The sequence below is a fragment of the Pyrus communis genome, chromosome 13, assembly GCF_963583255.1.
Source record: "Pyrus communis chromosome 13, drPyrComm1.1, whole genome shotgun sequence".
In the NCBI taxonomy this organism is placed as follows: Eukaryota; Viridiplantae; Streptophyta; class Magnoliopsida; order Rosales; family Rosaceae; genus Pyrus; species Pyrus communis.
In genome coordinates this window covers 22,740,761-22,761,226 of record NC_084815.1, presented here as the reverse complement: position 1 = coordinate 22,761,226, position 20,466 = coordinate 22,740,761, and the positions used below count along the sequence as shown (strand labels likewise).

General features: G+C 35.8%; 3 protein-coding genes and 1 pseudogene across 3 annotated transcripts; all 4 read right to left on the bottom strand.

Moving 5' to 3' along the window:
• Positions 1 to 2,288: 2,288 nt before the first annotated feature.
• On the bottom strand, positions 2,289 to 3,359 carry LOC137713912 ((-)-isopiperitenol/(-)-carveol dehydrogenase, mitochondrial-like). Its single transcript, XM_068453267.1, has one exon. The coding sequence runs from the start codon at positions 3,285 to 3,287 to the stop codon at positions 2,478 to 2,480; it is 810 nt and encodes a 269-aa protein (XP_068309368.1). The 5' UTR covers positions 3,288 to 3,359; the 3' UTR covers positions 2,289 to 2,477.
• A 1,344-nt stretch (positions 3,360 to 4,703) lies between these two features.
• On the bottom strand, positions 4,704 to 8,905 carry LOC137713865 (LRR receptor-like serine/threonine-protein kinase FEI 2). Its single transcript, XM_068453218.1, has 13 exons — positions 8,792 to 8,905; positions 8,302 to 8,437; positions 8,128 to 8,199; positions 7,967 to 8,038; positions 7,756 to 7,827; positions 7,512 to 7,583; positions 7,350 to 7,421; positions 6,806 to 6,915; positions 6,477 to 6,650; positions 6,060 to 6,392; positions 5,685 to 5,939; positions 5,229 to 5,362; positions 4,704 to 5,115 (listed from the first exon to the last, which is right to left on the bottom strand). Exons 1-13 carry the CDS (start codon positions 8,880 to 8,882, stop codon positions 4,891 to 4,893), a joined length of 1,818 nt encoding a protein of 605 aa, XP_068309319.1. The 5' UTR covers positions 8,883 to 8,905; the 3' UTR covers positions 4,704 to 4,890.
• A 5,782-nt stretch (positions 8,906 to 14,687) lies between these two features.
• Positions 14,688 to 16,289, bottom strand: LOC137712374 (beta-amyrin 11-oxidase-like). Its single transcript, XM_068451463.1, has 7 exons — positions 16,203 to 16,289; positions 15,814 to 16,065; positions 15,619 to 15,702; positions 15,307 to 15,385; positions 15,086 to 15,216; positions 14,913 to 15,031; positions 14,688 to 14,778 (listed from the first exon to the last, which is right to left on the bottom strand). Exons 1-7 carry the CDS (start codon positions 16,287 to 16,289, stop codon positions 14,688 to 14,690), a joined length of 843 nt encoding a protein of 280 aa, XP_068307564.1.
• A 466-nt stretch (positions 16,290 to 16,755) lies between these two features.
• Positions 16,756 to 19,689, bottom strand: LOC137712038 (ent-kaurenoic acid oxidase-like; annotated as a pseudogene).
• Between the last annotated feature and the right edge of the window lie 777 nt (positions 19,690 to 20,466).

Genomic DNA, 20,466 nt, shown 5'->3' with positions numbered 1-20,466 from the left:
TACAAATTTGCACTATATATAATTCTTAAGACGGATACCGATTACAAATTTGCAATATCATATTGATGATGATGGGAAGTCGGGTCTCATTTCTTTGTCAAGCAACCAAAAGCTACGACGGAGCTGCTGTCGAGTGAGGATTGACCGAGGGGAGTTCCATCATGTAGCTGGGTACAAATAAGCCAGTGAAAGAGGAGTAGGCAGGGTATGACGAAGCCAGTGGGGTACGTAAACGAGTACAGATCACATGGTTTTGTACTGATCCGCTTTCGAGCTGTCGAGTGACGATTACTCTATCTCTTAAGAAAGGCCGCAAAGGGACAAAGGATCAGCAGCATTTCAAGGGGAAAGACTTCCAAATTTATACATGTGTGTGAGAAGTAAAATGAAATGTGTGAATAGTACACTCCTATATGTATGCTCTGGCTTGGTCTTGTAGATAGATATACTCATGCATGTATTTTCTTTATACAAATGAAAATAAAATTATAGTCGGAGTAACAAACATAAATCTTTACCTTAAGATAAAAGCCTTAATTATGTGTTTAATTTGCTGTCAAAAAGTTGAGGCTATCACATCTCAAGGCTATGTCATACCACACGTCTCTTTGAGGACTTACAAGGGAGGTCTTAGCACCTCTGTTTTTTTTTTTTTTTTTTTTTTTTTTTTTTTTTTACAGAACAGGCACTAAGAGAGATTATTTTATGTGTTTAATAATAACATACAAGATAAGCTAAATGATTTAGGACTCAAATGTATTAATACCCACACATGATTTAATAAAATTGAACCGATTCAAGAACAAGAGTTCGGGTGTGTATGTGTATAAACTTCAGGGTAAAATAATTTTGTTACTTATAGTAGACCTCAGGGCCAAAGGCAAATCGGTAGTATTAATATGTAAACTTATGAGTTATTTGGAGAAATAAATTGAGTTGGACGTGTCCAACTTGTTTTTATAAAGAGATGAACAGACCAACACCTTAATTCAAAGGGAGCTTTGCATGATATCCAGTGATATATAATATAGACAAACTGATGCAGTTGCATAAAATTAGGGTTTCCTTAAAGAATAAATAGAGAGATATCAAATAACTGATGTATAAACCCAATTGTCTTCTTCTCTAGTTTTCTACATACCTACTTATTGTATCCAGTTGTGTTTATAAATAAAAAGGAAAACTAATTAACAATTCAAAGGATTCTTCTTTCTTACCCGTATGATATAAGACCAAAGCAGCTTGCATAAGACTGGGAGTTTTTATTTTTATTTTTTTTTATTACATCAATATTTTTACACTAAGGAGAGGAGGAATTCAGCTAAGCCACACAATGTGCAACCTAATTTGATATCGAATTCGCCATCAACAAGATTCGAACATAAGACCTCTCACTTCCAAGTGACCAGACCATAGTACTGAGTGACGCATAAGACTAGGAGTTAGTTCCCTTTTCTTTTCTTAAATATGCAACTAAAATCCTAATATTTTTTTATTATTTTATTTTAGAAAATATTCTAAAGTTAAACCTTCAGAACATGTGATTATATATACTAGCATTTGTCTACATATTTTGTGTGTATGAACATATTTTTTTGAAGAGAGGGAGAGAGAAAACGTGGGGGGAGTGGGAGGTTTTTTTTTTTTTTTTAATTTTTAATTTTTATTTTATTGAAGGTATTTTAACATCACATGTAGGTGAGGCTTCAATAAAAAACAGTAAAATTTGGACCTGTGAAATTACATTATTGGCCATCATCTTTTTGTGTGATAGAATACTAATTTGTCTTTTCACCCTCTTTTAGTTGACAAAGAGAATTTCATTAATGTGTGTGTGTATATATATATATTTATTTATTTTTTATTTTTTTTTTGTCGAGAGTTTAGTGTCCATGTGAGTTTGGATTTCCCTATATGTGCTCTATTTTTTTATTATTTAAAAAATGACATTTTTAGTGTGTTAAATTATTAGGAGAAAAGAGAAACGAAAACCGATCAAGATCAAATTAACACCAAGGTGCTCAAGTATAATTGTTTTCCTACACTGCAATAAAACCACAATTGTGTGCTCTATTATATCTTTTAGATCTGGTATTGTTTGACTGTCCATATTCGACTTAAACATTATCCAAGGCAAGCATCCGGAGCAACTCTCAAATCTAAGACCTTTTTTGAATCAATTCAACAGAAAATAATGATGAAAACTAATGAAAAGGATTTGAAAACTTTGAGTTTTAACGATAAGAAAAAAATAAAGAGTAATGTGAATAGTACCAGGTTTGACATTTTTAGCCATGGTTTTACCTCCAACGGAAACTTGAGCGACCAAACTCTTTAATAGTGTCTTAAGCACATAATCCACTCAGATTACAACAAGGTAACACATAAAGAAATATGATGATAGTTTAGTAATATTTTATTTTTTGGAAGTGATTCTCGAGTAGTGATTATTAGAGGTGAGATACAACTCTCTGCATCTACATCTTAAACCCACCATCCACGACCAAATTGTGGCCAGTAACAAATTCAGAGTCGTCCGAGGCCAAGAAGACGACGGCGTCTGCCACATTCTCCGCCGACATCCTCTTCCCTGCTTTCAACCCCAACTGCGCCTCGCACAAATTCTCCGCATCCTCCGCCTCCATCTGGAACTGCCAGCAGAACAGCGGCTTCACTACCGGCCCCGGAGAAACACAGTTGACTCGTATACCGCTAGCACCCAGCTGCAGACTCGCCGACCTCATCAGCCCCATCACCGCGTCCTTCGACATTGTGTAGTCCGTGAACATCGGTCCCCCTTGGCCCGCCGCTGCGCTCGCCATGCACACGATGCTACCCCTCACGCCCCCCTCCACCATCACCTTCGCCGCATGCTTCACACAAGCCGCCATACCGCGGGCGTTGACCGCCATGACCCTGTCGTAGTTGGAGAGGTCCAACTCCAGCACTGTCTGCTGTGACGCGCAGCCGATGCCGGCGTTGCTGAACATGACGTCGAGGCGGCCGTAGATCTTGACCGTCGATTCGATCAAGCTCCTGACCTGGTCCTCGTCGGTCACGTCGCAGTGGATGTAGGTGGAGCGACCAGGACCGAGGGATGCGACGACGGTTTGGCCTAATTCGTCCTGGATATCGGCGATCACCACTGCGCGTGCGCCATGCAAGACAAATTTGCGCGCGGTGACTTCGCCGATTCCGCTGGCGCCGCCGGTAACAACTACGACCTTCCCTTGAAGCTTTTTGATGGTTTGGGTGACTGAGACTCTGTCGGCAGTGAGGTCAGCCATTTTCTTAGGGCTAGTTAAGCCAATTAATAATTAGGTTACGCAGCTAACTCAGCTCCTGCCCTTATGAAAGGGTCAGGCTTAAAGCAACGAAGGATGATAGTTCGATAGTTTGAAGGTTATATAGATGGAGATTGAGCTGGATGAATCGAAGATATGGTTTTTTTTTTTTTTTTGTTTTTTTTTTGTTTGGAATAAATGATATTAGGGAAAATTTGAAATAGGTCCAATTTTATAGGCCACCTTTTGAAATAGGTCCAATTTTTGGTGACTTTTGATTTTTGAAATAGGTCTAATTTTTAGTTACTTTGGACCCATATCAAAAAACATCATGATATTATTACATAGACGGTGAGAGAGAGTGGGTTAAACCTCATAATTGATTAGCAATAATATGATTCGAATTCTCCATTGTACATAAGACCTCTAACTTACAAGTAAAAATGAATACTATTAAACCGTACGAAAATAAAGATTTTACCTCCGGCTATTTTACCTTTATATATACATAGTTAGACCTAGTTGCTCGGCAAAGTAGAAAACAAAAAGTTTTAGCAACGTTTATTGTTGAAGCTAAATACAGAGGAATGACCCAAAAAATATGTGAGTTACTCTAGATTAGAAATTTCATGAGAGACTTGGTTCCCAAAACCGGTTGTCTTAAAGAAAGAACGATTCATCATGTGTGTGTGTGTGTGTGTGTGTTTTTTTTTTTTTGTCCATCATGTGTGTTTTAATTTATTTGTTTGTTTGTTCATTTTTATTTTTTTATTTTTTTGAACAAATGATATTATTTGATGGCTGATATGGCCAATTGATATAGATGTTAGATCTTCTTCATTTCTAATTGATATGTCAAATATTTATTTTATAGGAGCATACACTATAGTTTATGATGATACACAAAAATGCTTCCTTATTTTATTAATATATTTGACCCCATAGTTATATTAATTATTAAAAAATAATTTAAAATTGAATTTAGTTTTCATCCTATTAGTTGTCAATGGTCCTCATGCATTTAAAAAGTTAAATTGAAGACATTTGACTCTATCTTTGTTTGCCGTGAAAAAAAAAAAAAACATAGTTAGAAAGTAAATAATCAAATGACTCAATTGTGGCATCAAAAGTAGTATCGCCCTTTGAAAAATATTTAATGTTTTTTCATCCTAATTGACGTATTTGTATCACCTTTGGAGATATCATCAATTTAGTTGACTTTTACGAAGACGACCTAATTTGTGATTTAAAAACGATTGGCTCAGCAAAAAACGTGTATAAAAGAAAACACAAATGAACGGTTGTGTTTTCCCATGTGTGGTCGCTTGCCTAACATTGGAAATAAAATAGAAAATAAAAGAAAACCATTACATGTAGAATAAAGAAAGGAAAGCTTGCAGCTCTTTGCAAACGTTTGCATAGGAATCTTTTTTCTTCTTTTGGGTTTGTGCCATCCAAGCAGAAATTGGATACCATGGTTTGTCTGATACATAAATTTAATTTACATTCTTACCCCCAGGGAGGGGCAGGGACAACAGCACAAACTCAATAGAACATGAATGAGCATTCTGTAATCCTGCAGTCATTAGGCATTTTAGCCGAATGATCAGTAATGATCTGAATGAGACTCGTAGAAATCGCTCGGGCACGGTGACATGACCTCTGGCTCTAGCAACTGCAATACCTGGTTCATTGATGGCCGGTCATCAGGGTTTGCATCGGTACACCTTGCCGCGATATCAAGAATTGCTTCCACAGTTTCAGCATCTGCATCTTTGCACCTTTTGTCTACTACTTCATGCAACCTGTTTTCTCTCAATTGGGTGTTCATCTGCATATTAATGAAAGAGTAACTCAGATCGATACTGTGGTCTGACAACATTGTCTTACATGAAAAATATGAACGCATCTGTCTTAGTAATTTTAGGAAGGAAAGGAGCTTACCCAACCAACAACATTTAAGCCTCGTTTTACAAACGTAGGATCAGTAGGTCTTTTTCCGGTCACAAGCTCTAGCAATAGAACTCCAAAGCTATATACATCTGTCTTCTGAGTGGCTCTCCCACTTTGCAGATACTCTGCAATAACCAAAAAACAATTGACTAGCATCTCTATAAATTTCATATTTCAATATTACAGCGAGCGGTTAGTCAGTCGTCTCATATTTTGATCAAGCAGGTTTTAACTTTTAGGGCAGAGATAATTCATTCAGCATTCATTTAGTTGTGTGATAAACATTCACTAAATGGTAAATCATGGTAAGGATGTCCGACATAGGTGACTGTATACCAAAATCTATAACGATTGAACCGTGTGATCACCATAATCTAGCTCTACTATATTTACTTACTGCGGAAACAGGGTTACGAAATGCATACAAGACCATAATATGGGACAAACCTGGAGCCAGATAGCCAAAGGTGCCAGCCACCACTGTCGTAATATGGGCATCCTCATCCACCAAAAGCTTTGCAAGGCCAAAGTCAGAGACATGGGGATCCAAGTTTTCATTTAGAAGAATGTTGCTCGATTTTATGTCACGGTGTACTATCTTTGGAGAGCAGTCATGGTGCAGGTATGCTATGCCTCGAGCAGAACCCAGGGCAATTTTCAAACGAGCATTCCAGTTCAAAGGCTGCTCTTCCACCCAATGCTCTAAAGGAGATAAAGACATCACGGAAAAAAAAAAAAGCAAATCAAATAATCATTCGATTCTAGCTAGTCTATCCCCCAAAAAGCATTCATTTCTAGCACATTCTGAGAGGTGATACTTACCATGCAAGAAATCATCTAAACTGCCCATAGCTAGATAATCATATATGAGAAGCTTTGAAACAGGGAGCCTGCAGTAGCCTCGCAGGTTAACTAGATTTATGTGCTTAATGCTACCCAAGATCTCTAATTCCCTCTCAAAAACTTGATCACATCCTTCCCGACTTCTATCAATTCTTTTAACAGCAAAAGTACCACAATCATTCATAACCATTCTGTATACAGTGCCAAATCCTCCCGATCCTACAACATCCTCTTCATCGAGTGACTCTAGCTTTTCAATGATTTCACTTGAAGGGTAGGGCATATCACCATGGAAAGTAATGAGTTTTGTACCTGTCAAATGTTCAATTTTTTGTCAGCAACCATAATAAAGTTTGAGTTTATAACTGTATGAAGTCCAGAAAACATCGAACTTACTTGCTTCTTGATTTACTTGCTTTTTAACTTCAGTGTATTTTTTAGCCACTCTTTCCTTTTTTGAAAGTAACCGAACCCAAAGGAAGGTAAGGAGAATGAGAAACGCAAAGCCCAAGGCAGACGTTGCACCAATAAGCACTCCTTTGATGTAATGAGAAGATCGTTTAGAGGGCGCTGGAATATCCACAGTGAATTCAATAAATTAGCATAAGCACATTGCTACTTTTTACATAAGAATTTGGTTAGATGTGATTTACAAAATTCCAGAACTGCATTTTAGAAAACATGTCTTTCGACTAGAAAGCTGATAAAAGGGATCGAGAACTTGCCTGCTGCTTCATCACTTACAGCAGTACGTGGTAGCACTGCAGGAAATCCCAGTGAGGTCCGACAGGGCTTGTGCACTTGTTGGCCACAAAGATCTAGATTGCCAACAAACCTATATGAATGTTCAAGGAAATTTCAGAACAAGATGACAAATGCTTCAGACAGGAAGAAGAGAGAAGGTATTGAAGGTCCTATCTGTACTGCATATAGTGTACAATTGGTGCTATATATTTACTGAAAAGTAAGTGGAAACATCTTTATTCGTGAATATTTATCGACCAGTTCAAAAATTTTACAGACAAATCAGTCAAAATGGGCAATTGGCTCACACAAGTATAATGCATGCCTAAATCTTAGTTCAAAAAGCACAATTACACTAGGCTTTGAGCGTTTATTTAGCTTAAGCCACACATGCATACATACATACACTTATAATTAAAGACTCAGTCTCTAGGGATTTAACAGTGAGTGTGTGTGTGTGTGTTCGATTCAATTAGGCCATTTTCACTCAACATGAAAGTGTCGACAGAGACAGTGAGTACTTACGAATCGTTCCCAAAAGTGCTTAGAATTCCAATGTCTGGGATTTCACCGCTTAAGAAGTTGGTGGACAAGTTCCTATGACATACATAGGCAATAATGCTATTCAGACACCAATCCAATTAAAAAACTACATAGAATACCATTTGGTACTTTGTTATAGCTTACAAAAAGTGTAATTTTGAGAGGCGGCCGATAGATGAAGGTATAGCACCTCTTAATAAATTGCTCGATAAATCCCTACAATTTCATTGTAAAGTTCATCAACACAGGAGTGTAAAATATTTAAATCAGTCAGTTGCAATTGCTATGGTGATAATTCAAATTCCAATTTCCCAATACAAATGATTGATAATTAAGCATGCAAGACTCCGTAAACAGAAAAGATGAGAACAAAGACAAAAATTCTTACAGTATGGTGAGAGAAGAAAGGTTTCCGATATCTGATGGAATACCTCCTTGAAGGTAGTTAGCCTTCAAGTACCTAACAGATTGAAGATAAAGTATGCAATGCTCAATGCTAGAGTCAATATAAATAGAAAGCAAAGTGACACCTGAAATATATTTCACAACTCAAAGAAGAAACAGAAAAGAGAGCAAAGCCGTTTCGGTTTTCCACTTACAGAGCCCTAAGCTCAGCACAATTGGTAATTTCATTAGGAATGTTTCCATGTAAGCTGTTTTGGTGAAGTGCCCTGGTTTACATTGAAAAAGCACAATCAGAAGAAAATCAAAATTGGAGGACTTCTCAGCTGAGTTTTTACTAATTCAGTATTGGACTCACAATCTCTGTAATCTACTGAGTTTACCAATGCTGGGAGATATAGTCCCACCCAGTTGCACGTAAGGCAAGTTACTGCAAAAACCCAATTCAAAATATATGAAAAGCACTTTGAAAACAAGCAGATTAAATCAAAAGCAGTTTGAGTAAATTGAAAAGTAGGGTTTGAAGACTTACACAGAGCTGACTCTAAGGTCCTGAGGATGGCAAGTAATGCCAGTCCAATTACAGGGTGATTCATCGGAATCCTGCCAGTCACTGAGAATGTTTCTGCTGTCATTCAAAGTGCTTTTGATTTCCAACAATGCCAAACCTGAAGCAAAATAATTACCAAAAAACACAAGAAACAAGATTAATTATGTCATAGATAAACCCCAAATATAATACTTGAAGGTAAGGCAGAAAGAATGTAAATTATCAGTAAAGATTTGATTTTTCTATGTTTGCCATTAATGACCAAAGCAAATCAGAACTTCCGGCTCAACAAAATGCAACTAATTGACTAGTAAAGTAAATGTCCATCATAAATAAAGAAAAGATGAAAATTTTAACCCAATGCCTCCATTTTTCATCGACGAGAAGTCCAAAAATAAAGACATTAGAACAGAAAAAAAAATAAAACTAAAAAAAAAACCAATAAAACAGAGAAGTGGAAGGTTTTCCTTACCATCTTGGCTGAGAGCAAGAGAGCAATGGAAGGAGAAGATTGCAGCTGAAATTATTGAGAAAATCCAAACCAAGAAACCCTTCTTCTGCATCTTCTTGTTTCTGAGCTCAGCCACTTCACCACTGTGCTCAAAGTTTCAAGCTTTGGGAAGTAGAGAGAGAGAGAGGGAGAGAGAGAGAGAGAGTAGTGGGAGAGAAACTATGATGAAGCAAGCTGTGGTGCAAGGTGGGGCACTACCATTACCAATACACTAATGATAATTTTGAAGCACGGAGAGCGAGAGAGAGAGAGAGAGGGAGAGAGATTGCTTTTTCCTATTAGAGCAGGGTGAAGGGCACAGTTCCGAAAATGAGTATAGAAAGTTGTGTAGAAAGAGGCCGTTGTCCACGAATTCAAAAAATTGATCATAAGAGTTCACAACACTCGTTGAGAGTGAATTTCATGTCGAAAAAGAAAGATATTGCATATCTTTATAATAAATTAGATTACCTTTTATATTGTTAATTAGTTTTTTTATTTATTATAGATTGTTAATTAATTTTAAGATAGAATCTCGAACTTTCATGGATGCAATCAAGAAGCTGTTAACTATGATATTATGTCGGTATCTATCTAACAATCAAGGGCTGACCTTCCTGCTTTCTTGATCCAATCTCGCACTTGGTCTGATCGCACCGTAGATCAAGTTGTAACCGAAGTAGACCAAGAAAGGAGTGGAATGATGATGATCGGGCACTCTCTTGGATCTCATGGTTTGGAGCAAGCTCAGCTTTCCTTTCACTTCAAGTCCGTCTAATTGGGTCCCCCCAGAAGAAAAATTCCCCTATCACCCGAATGAAGTGATAGGAGGAGATTCTGTTAGCTTGATTGAGTGGCGCCTTTTGCTGCTGGACCGAGTTAATCGACATGATCTACCCCTCCAAATGGAATTGGTAGGAATGCTCGTTCAAATGGAATCGGAACTGTGACTCGCTCCAACTACGGCAGTAAGCCACCCAAAGGTAGGAATGCCGTGAATCCTAAAAGGGAGAGGTAGCCGGTAGTTGAGAGATATTGATCTTGTTTTGTATTGTTGTTGCTAGACCAAAGGGAAAGGGAGAGCTTCAACTTTTATTATAGTGTAAAAGCAGGTTACTTGTATTTTTGTCACTAAAAATTTGGTGGTCTTTTTACTTTGGTAATTGAATTATTTTCTTGTCTCATTTCTAAACATTTTAAATCAATAGAATTAGCCATTTGTTGTGCATACAACTAAGACTTTTTAAATTGATAGAATTGATCATTTGTTGTGCGCACGACTAGGCAAGTGCAATTACGGATGCCTCGGATTTTGGGTGAAATTGCACAACTTTTAGACATTTTTGTTTGAGCATTCTTTAAAATGGGGACCGACAACAAAAGTGAAAATTGTACCTAAATAGTCGAATTGGATTTGGCGGTTTATTAATTTGTTTTGCCAATGAGTGCCAACCCCACAAGTGACCTACTTATGCTAATTTTGTAATAGACGTTATTAATAGTCATCATTAGACATACTTGAAAAGTTTAAGAAATTTTTTAGATGAAACAAAAAATAATAATTGAGGATCAAAGTGAGAACCGTGAAACATTTTTGGGACACATTTATAACTAACTCAAAATATAAATAAGGAAAGCTTTGATAATTCAACTTCATTGTATATAGGATTAAGTACCTAATACTCTTAATTTTTAAGTGTAATTCTAAATTGGTTTCAACCTTTTTAAACATTTCAACAAGTATCAAATCTATTGAAAATGTCATATCAGTTAAGCCCTAATTAATTTTTCGTTAAATGTACAATTGGCAACAATGAGTCCCACTCCAAACTCACTAACTGATTCACCTTCCAATTCTTCTTTGAAGCCGATGAAGATGGTGGCGGTCGCTTCATGGCAGACAATACCATTTAAGCAATCTCCATGACCTCTTATTGATTTGGAGACAAAGTAAGCCCTAGTTAATTTAACAACAATTTAATTGGAACTTAATGGATGTGACATTTTAATAGGTTGAGTACTTATTTAGAATGTTTAAACATGTTGAGACCAATTTAAAATGACATTAAAAAATTGAAGAGTTTTCAATACTTAATCCTTATATATAAGAACGAAGCCAATATTCTCCTTAATCAACAATTACCATTCATGGTTAGAATAAAAACAACTCCAAATTATAATCAATCTTGTTTTATGAGTTCATAGCATTAACCCCATTTTTCATAAAAGGGATACCATGAAGTTGAAAAGAACAAACCAAAAGTTCCAACCATCTTATCAGATTCTAGAAGAAAAAATCACGAAACTGCATCCAAGTATCATTTGGGGCCGAGACAGTTCCTAAACTAAGAAGGCAGGATTTGTTTTGATTATATAACTAATAGAGACTTCAATTTTCTTTTGCGTTTTTTTTTTTTTTTTTTTTTTTTTTCCCCCGTTCAAAGGAGGCCACCTAGTTGGGAAGTAAGGGAGGACAACAAGCTATGAAGCCTTATCAATGGAATTTTATGAGAAAATGGATTGCTAAATTTTGTTAATGGTGATATCAACTCCATCAACTGATGTTGCATCTGGATTGATCAATTCCCATCTGAAAAATTCAAGTACATAAAGTTCAGCTCATTCGAAAATACATATCGATATATTTAATAAAGATGTAACAAGATTGCTCCTTACTTGTATCCTGTTGACAATTACACCACATGCATGCATGTACAATAAAAAAGCGTCAATGACCATATATATACATGGAATATGATGGTGTGCTTGTAAGAAACTGTCCGTGCCTAATAACTCAACAGACACATATAGTCCAAGGAACAAGATGACGTGTATGTAAGAAACTATTTGTGCCTAATAACTCAAAGGACACATAGTCCTTTTAAAAGCTCTCAATTGATTTTTGTGGTGAAATTAGTTAAAGATAATTAAGGACCTGACCAGCATGGTTAAAGGCAATTCCATGAATGTTGAATGGTATCTAGGAGAGGTCCAGCTCCAAACTTACAAATAGTTTCTTAATATACAGATCATTTTTGTTTTATTGGGACCAAATTTTAGATCACTCTATCCTAAATTACCACTAGTTAATAGTGTTTCGAACTCGATTTTAGATCAAATTCACCTCTAGTTTGAGAGGAAACAATATCCAAAGCCCATTCCACCACCACAAGAGCAACCCCAATAGTGGCAACCCTCCCAAAACCAAGGTCACCCCCACTCCCATAGAGATATCCATGTATGTCCCTTGACCCTGTCTAGCTATAGAATATGTAAATCAATCCCCCCTGGCTCTTGTCCTCGCTTAAGGCCAGTGCCACACTCGACTATGTAGTTGTGGTTGATTCCGAGTTGATTAATCGTTTGACCAGGTTGAGCAAATAGACAAACGAATACCAACCCCGCTGAAAATGCTTCATGTCGCGTCCTATTATATGATTTGATTCCTCAATGAGATAATGAGTATTAACCTGCAGGTATTGTCCTTATTATTACTTGTGTCCCTATAGGATTTGATGGATTGCAACGTTAAAACAAAATACATGACAATCTATTCTGTTAATATTCTTTTTCAAAAGAGAGAACATTGCCTCCTTAAGATTGAAGTGAAATTTCTTCTCAATTTACTTCCTGACCGATTCACAGAATCTCGTATTTATAATCAAAATCATTTATACTATAAATCAATATGTACGTAAAGATCATCTCTACAAAAATTCGAGTAAAATTAAGGTTAGTCAATCAGTTGTAGCAATAGATAATGATTCATAATGTTTTTATCGAATTCGTCTGTCTGTTTTTATATAGTTTGATGACAAAATATCTCATATTTTAATAATTTTTTTTGTAGAGATAATATTTTGAAAGTAATTTATAATATTAACAGTTTCGATCTTAGGCTTAATATTAATGAATAATGTTATTTATTTATCTACTTTAGAAAATCAATAATGTTATTTAGACAAATAAAACTTACACAATTGCTAATACACTTGCATTATTCTACATACAATGGTATGTCATATCTCTATTAGAGAGTCTGTCCACACATGTGTCAATTTTGTCTCTCTAAATGGCATTTTTGTAATGCGTCAGTTTTGTATAAGCATGTAAGTGAATCATGATGGGGTTGGTCAAATTCATATCCGATCCCATGTATTAATTGAGTTATCAGCATCAAATAATCGTAGTTCGGATTGTTAATTTTAACTTGTCAATTCATACCTTATAAGAATTGGATGATATCGATTTATAATCGAATTTATATTTCTCAAAATACATAAAAAATAAAAAATAAAAAATCGTCTTGTATTGTGTTTATCTCCTTCTATAGTTTTTTTTTTAAAATAATAATTAAATCATTTGAGTATTCATTACAGGAAAAACTCAAATTACTCTTAAATACATACAATATTGACAAAAACAGGTCTAAAAAATTTATATTATTGTTGACCCTAAAAATTACTTAGCCTACGTGGCTCAGGCCGAGTAACTATGAACTAACTATGTCCCCTTCTTGTGAATACGGGCCTACCAACTCATAACCTAGCTCGGTCGAACGAGCATAATACATGTCATGGTGTGTCGAATAAGCTGCTGACTTTTGTACTCTGTAGCAACATAGGTACTTAAACGAGATGAGTGTTTTTATGGTGAACGTGGTCCAGCCGTCTAAATGCCAAACTGCAAATTAAATACACCTGAGAGTAATCAATCATAGAACACTCCACTTTGCTAGGAAGCTAACGAAGTGTCCCCTTTCATTGAATAAGTTAAAAACTCTTCACCTGCCAAGAGTTAGATAGACAACCAACCAACTAGAGGCAGTGATGTTAGTCCAAATTGAAGATGCTCTTGATCGCTTGATTCTACAGCTCCAGCACTATTAGTCCAAACTAAAGATGTCGCTAGTTGTCAACACAATGTTATTAGTCCATTGAGTTTTGGAGAGAATAAGGGTGTTTATATAGGGGTGTGGCCGTCCTCTTTGGGTGGAGATGGACCGGCCACTTGGATGGCTTTGTGGGTGAAGTTCATGATTTGTGGTTAATTAGCAAATTAATTGGATAGTAAATCAATTAATTAGCTAATTAATATAATAAAAAATGAATGATCTGGGGGTTTCCTTGTGGAGAAGATTTGATAGGGATGGATAAAATAGGTTACAAATAAATACCTATTTTGGGCACTTTTTGACTTGATTGAGGGATGATTTTCCGTTGCTCGCGCGTAGAAATCCCAATGTGCCTCGAGGTTAATTTTGTCATTTTCACCCAAAAATTCATGTGTCGCCTCTTGATTATTTTTGGCTCCACACCCAGCCCTTAAGCCAACACTTATATAAAAAGTAGAATTAGGAAATGGACACTGCATTCCAGTGTCTAAATCCAAACATAAAACTGAATTAGAAAACAAACACTGCACCGTAACAGCTGAATTCAAATGTGAAAAAATAGATACAAAAAATGGACACTGCATTACACTATTTGAATCCATATAGACATATTCCAAAATATAAAAGAAAAAAATATGAGAAAAGAGATTTAAGTTGTAGTGGGTGCCAGCTATAATGGCAAATTATTTAATTTTTGTTTACTTTAAATATGCACTTAAGTATCACAATACATGATTAACCCACACACCCTTTTTTTACTTCTCACACACCCCTTGTTGATTTCTATCATTTGATTTTCTTTAATTCATTGTTCTGATTGTTTAAAATTAAAAGGATGTGTGACAAGTAAAAAATGGTGTGTGGATATCACACCCCTATAAGTATTGTAGTTTTTTATTGATTTAATACAAAATCACCCATAAATTAATTACATTAAATGATCCACAACCAAAGGGAAAAAGATTTCTGTAGAAAAATGGATTTCTAAATTTTACTAAACATGATATCAACCTTATCAACTCTTGATGGAAGTGGAAGATATATCATCCCAGCATCTGGATTGACCAATTTCCACCTACAAATTTTCAGTCACAATAAAATTAGGTATACTGCATATATATTTAAAATTAAAAAGCATATAAATTTGTCCAAAAACAAATTAAAAGCATTTATCTAATATATAGTTAAGCGACAAATGTGTTTCCTTACTTGTATCCTTTAGACAAATGATGTAAAAATACTGCAAGTTGCACCTTGACCAGCAAGTTTCCAGCACAAAATCTTGATCCACCGCCAAAAACTTGATACGTTCCAGGCTTAGCTGGTTTCTGAAAAAGTAAAATTACACTCATTAATTAGCAATTTATATTTAATCAATTTACCTTACTAGAAATGTTGAGACTTGCATTCCATCTATCTGGGTTGAAGCACATGGGATCATCAAAATTCTCTGAATTTGTGTGGAGATATCGAGTCCAGACAATCACTCTCCAATCCTTGGGTATTCTATAACCTATAAGAATAACCAACTTGGTTATAAACGCAAAGGTTTTTATACGAGCCGATGGTAATTAAAAACGTAATTCACATTTTTCTTTTATACCTTGATACTCGGCTTCATTAGTAGCCAATCGGAAAGAAAATGCTGAAATGTTGGCCAGTCTTATTGTTTCTTTCACCACCTGTATATCATTACATGAAGTGCAATCGTTTTGGCTTGAGATTAATTCTTGTTACAAGAAGTATCGCAGGAGATGCATAACAACAGTAATGAATGATTTTTCTCTTTTATACAATCGTCATTAGGAGGGGGAATCGGAACATCGGATGTAGTATTACTGTAAATTAAGCCTATAAGCTCATTGCATCAATTATATAATAAATGGTAAATTGAGCATGCATACAGATCAAGTACCTTGTTTGTGTATTCCATTTTTGAAACATCTTCGCATGTGATAAACTCCCCAGTTTTGTTCTTATGCATAACCATATTCTCTTCCTGTAGTTACACATCATGAGAACCTCGTCAAGATGAAACATAATTAATGAACATAAATGTTTCTCTTTTCGAGTCAAATTATTAGAATACGGTGATATGCTATGATCATACCCGAAGCTTTCGGAGGATATTAGGGTATTTTGAAAGATAATATAGAGTCCACATTATTGATACAGCAGTAGTTGCATATCCAGCGATAACAAGGCTGACAATGTTATCCAGAACCTCTTGGTCACTTAATTTATTGCCTTCATCGTCTTTAATTTCCATAAGCCCATCCATCAGATCACTTGTCACCCCTTCCTTTAGGGTTTTTTTCTTCTCTAGCTCCACCCTGAAAATGTCCATCAGCTTTTTCCTACACTGCAAATTTACATTCATATATTTAGCATGCATGGACGTTACTTAATATATATTGAAATTATATGTTACTTAATTAGTGGATTTTTGACCAAAAAACTCACTGGAGCTATCATACCAAAACCATTTAAGATTCAAACCTGAAGAGCATGGCGGTAAGCCGATCCGGGAATGTTCAGTGGATGAACCCTCAATCCAGAGACTAATCCAGTAAACAAGTTATCCATGGTGTCAAGGAGAGGGCCCGGCTCCAAACTTAAGAATAGTTTTCCAATATTTTCAAATGTTACCTGTAAACATAGATGAAACATGAAATTTGTTGAAGATAGTAAAAAGTCTCACACCGAAAATCTGATAAAATAAAATATAATTTATGTTGAGTGATTTCACTTTTAGTTGACTATCAGAACGGTGCGAGATGTCAAACAATATATATGGATGAGGGTATGAGAAAAGAATGAGGCCCTCTCCAGATCTTCTTTGTGAAGATTCCGGCGATTCTCAAATTGTGTTCGTTCATCGTACATCGTGCGATCAATTTTCATCAAGTACTATTCATGTTTAATTTTAAATAAAAGTATTTACAATGATTTCTAACCACACGATATACGATGAACGAACACGATTTGAGAATCTTTATGATCCTCACAAAGAGGATCCGGAGAGCATCCTCATTCATGAGAAAATGGATTTCTAAATATTCTTGAACATGACGTCAACCTTATTGACTGGTGATGGATGTGAAAGATGAATCATCTCAGCAACTGGATTGACCAATTTCCACCTAAAAAATTTCAATCACAATAAAATTCAAGAATTATGTCTATAGTGTGTTAACATTTAATAGCATAAAAAGTAAATAGTAAAGCTACAAATTGAGTTTCCTTACTTAATTGTATCCTATAGACAAATGATGTAAAAATACAGCAAGTTGTATTTTGACAAGCAAGTTTCCTGCAAATATTCTCGATCCACCACCATAAACTTGGTATGTTCCGGGCTTAGCTGGTTCCTGAAGGAGTGAAATTACACCCATTAATTAATGAGTAAATTATCTTCAATTAATTCATCGTGTTAGAATATTGACTTACATTCCATCTATCTGGGTTGAAGCACATGGGATCATCAAAATTCTCTGAATTTGTGTGGAGATATCGAACCCAAACAACTCTCCAATCCTTGGGCATATTATAACCTACACCAATCAATTTGGTTAGAAACACAGAAAAAATTATGAGTGCCGATGGTAATTAAAAACATAATTTACATTTTTTTACCTTTATACTCAACTTCCTTAGTAGCCAATCGGAAAACAAATGCTGCAACGTTGACCAATCTTATTGTTTCTTCCACCACCTGTTTATCATTATATAAAGTGCAATAGCTTTGGCTTGAGATTAATTCTTTGTTACAAGGAGTATCGCGGGAGATGCATAACGATACTAATGACTTTTCTCTTTTATACAAACGTTATGAGAAGGGGGAATCAGAACATCAGATGCAGCACTACAGAAATTAAGCTATAAGCTCATTGCATCAATATTATATAATAAATGGTAAATCCCTCAATGCATACAAATAAAGTACCTTGTTTGTATATTTCATTTTTGAAACATCTTCATATGTGAAAAACTCCCCGGTCTTGTTCTTGTTAACTACATTGAAATGTTTGGGAATTGAAGAGGAAATCAAGAAGGAACAATGAATAGAGGGATGAACACAGAGATCTTAGAGAGAGAGAGTTTAGAGAGAGAAATATGATTTGTATTAACTGAAAGAATGAAGATTACACAACTCTAATCAAATACTAACAAACTTGCTAACTATATTTCTAACTGTATTGCTGACTTGTACCCTTAATAGTTCTTGTGTATAGCCATATCCTCTTCGTGCAATTACAGATCCCGAAAACTGCGTCAAGATGAAACATAATTAAATGAATGTTTATTTTTTCGAGTCAAATTATGAGAGATGGTGATATGCTATGATCATACGCGAAGCTTTTGGAGGACGTCAGGGTATTTTGCGAGATAATATAAAGTCCACATTATTGATAGATAAGTAGACGCATATCCAGCGATAACAAGGCTGACAATGTTGCCTAGAACCTTTTGGCCACTTAATTTATTGCCTTCATCGTCTTTAATCTGCATAAGCCTATCCATTAGATCATTTGTCACCCCTTCCTTTAGGTTTTTTTTCCTTCTCTATCTCCACCCTGAAAATGTCCTCAAGCTTTTTCCTACACTGCAAATTCACATTCATATATTTAGCATGCATGCACGTTATTTAATTACAATATGGTCTGAATATATATTGAAAAATCAGTGGAGTTATTATACCAAAACCCTTTAAGATTCAAACCTGAAGAGCATGGCGATAAGCTGATCCGGGAATGTTCAGTGGATGAGCCCTAATTCCAGTGACTAATCCAGTAAACAAGTTATCAATGGTATCAAGAAGAGGCCCCGGCTCCAAACTTACGAATAGTTTTCCAACATTTTCAAATGTACCTGTAAACATAATGAGACATGAAAAGTTGTTGAAGATAATAAAAAGTCTTACACCGAAAACCTAATAGAATAAAATTATTACACTTTTAATTACACGAGACATTTTTTGATAAAATATCATATATGCGTGCATGGTACTTATTGCTTTATTGTTTTGATAGTTAATTTACCTTCCTGGCTTCATCATATCTTTTGACTCTACCCTTCAGAGCCCACGACTCCAGCGCAGCCACCATGCGAGGTTGGACAAGTTGGCTTATGCAACGGAGAACATCGGGACGGTTAATTACGCTTACAACATAGCTTCTAACTCTTGAATGAAACTTTTCATGAACTGCCACTATAGAACTAGCACCTACAATATCAACATTGGGCTAGTCTAGGATGAAGGTTTCATCTGATTGGAACACAAATTTGTTGGTTCCCGGGAAGCATGCTATGATGGTCGGTGATCCAAAGAGGTGAGTTCTATACATTCCGACTCCATCACCGTACCTGAACTAGTTTCATTTGTCAAAACTACTATATATGCTCCGGCTTTTGGGATATCACATACTTTGGAGTTTGTGATTGTTAGATTCATACTCAAATATATAATGATCAAAATCTTACGACAAAAAATCCAGAAGTACACGAGCATAATATAGTTTTTAATTTATTCTCAACAACATTGAATCCTATCATGTTGATGCTGGTTAGTATACATATAAAGAAGGGAAATAAATCATTTGTCAATACTCATCACTATATTGCACTTAATACTACCCTGTCAATGTTACCAGTTTTTTTTTTTTTTTTTCCCAAATGTTAATATTACTAGTTAGCATAAATGCATATATAGAACAAAATAGAAATGGAATCGTACTTAGCCCGCTTAGCATTGATAAAGTCGTCAGGACGACGAACAATTTTGAAGTACCAAAGGAAGGTGAATATTTCACCCAAAAATGGAAGTCCCATGCATGTGGCCAGGCGGCAATTTAGCGCCGGTAGGCGAATGTCATAGTCTGAGAGGAAGCACATACCAAGGCTCATTCCACCACCACAAGAGCAACCCCAACAATGGCAAAGCTCCCAAAACCAAGGCCACCCACACTCCCATAGAAGTGCTCATGATGTGTCCTAACAAGCAAGATAATTAAGCCAAAGCCAAAGTCCCTCTGGGCTATATGGTTGTGGTAGATTCCGAGGTGATTTATTCGTAATACCAGGTCAGCATGCCGACAAGGGGGCTAGCAAACTTATTCGAATTCTATTTTATTTGAAAGAAAAAGAACGTGTTAAATGTTACTAGTTATTATACATATATAAAACAAAAAGAAGTGAAATAAGTCATACTATGTGAGTAATTCACCCCAAACTGGAAGTCCCATGTGATGGGCCAGCAATTTAGCACGGGATAATATTTAGTGAGTACCTAATATATTCGTTCTGATTTGGCTTATTGAAAAATGTCATATGTTTTTTATTTTTAAAAGTCTAAAAATATATATTAATTAACCTGTTTATTATTTTTTAAATCAATAAAATATGTATGTATAAATATGTCATTCAAAATGAAAATGTAAATATATAAGGTGAGTTTCTAAGTAATACCTTTTTACACCGATAAACGGATGTCGTAGACTGAAAGGAAGCACATACGTACCGAAGCTCCTCTCTGCTAAATGTCCTAGTTTAGAGCAACTCCAGCGTGCTCTTTAGCCCGATGGACCGGCGATTCCAATCACCCAATTGCCCCAGCAATTGGCTCCAGCCCATGCGGGCAATGGGCCTCGGGGGAGGCCCAATGGACAGGCTAGGCAGGAATCCATCGCCTGAGGGTTGTGTGATGTGTGGCTGACCTAAGGGTGACACGGCTCGAATTTGTCCGTTTTCCTTTGTTGGAATT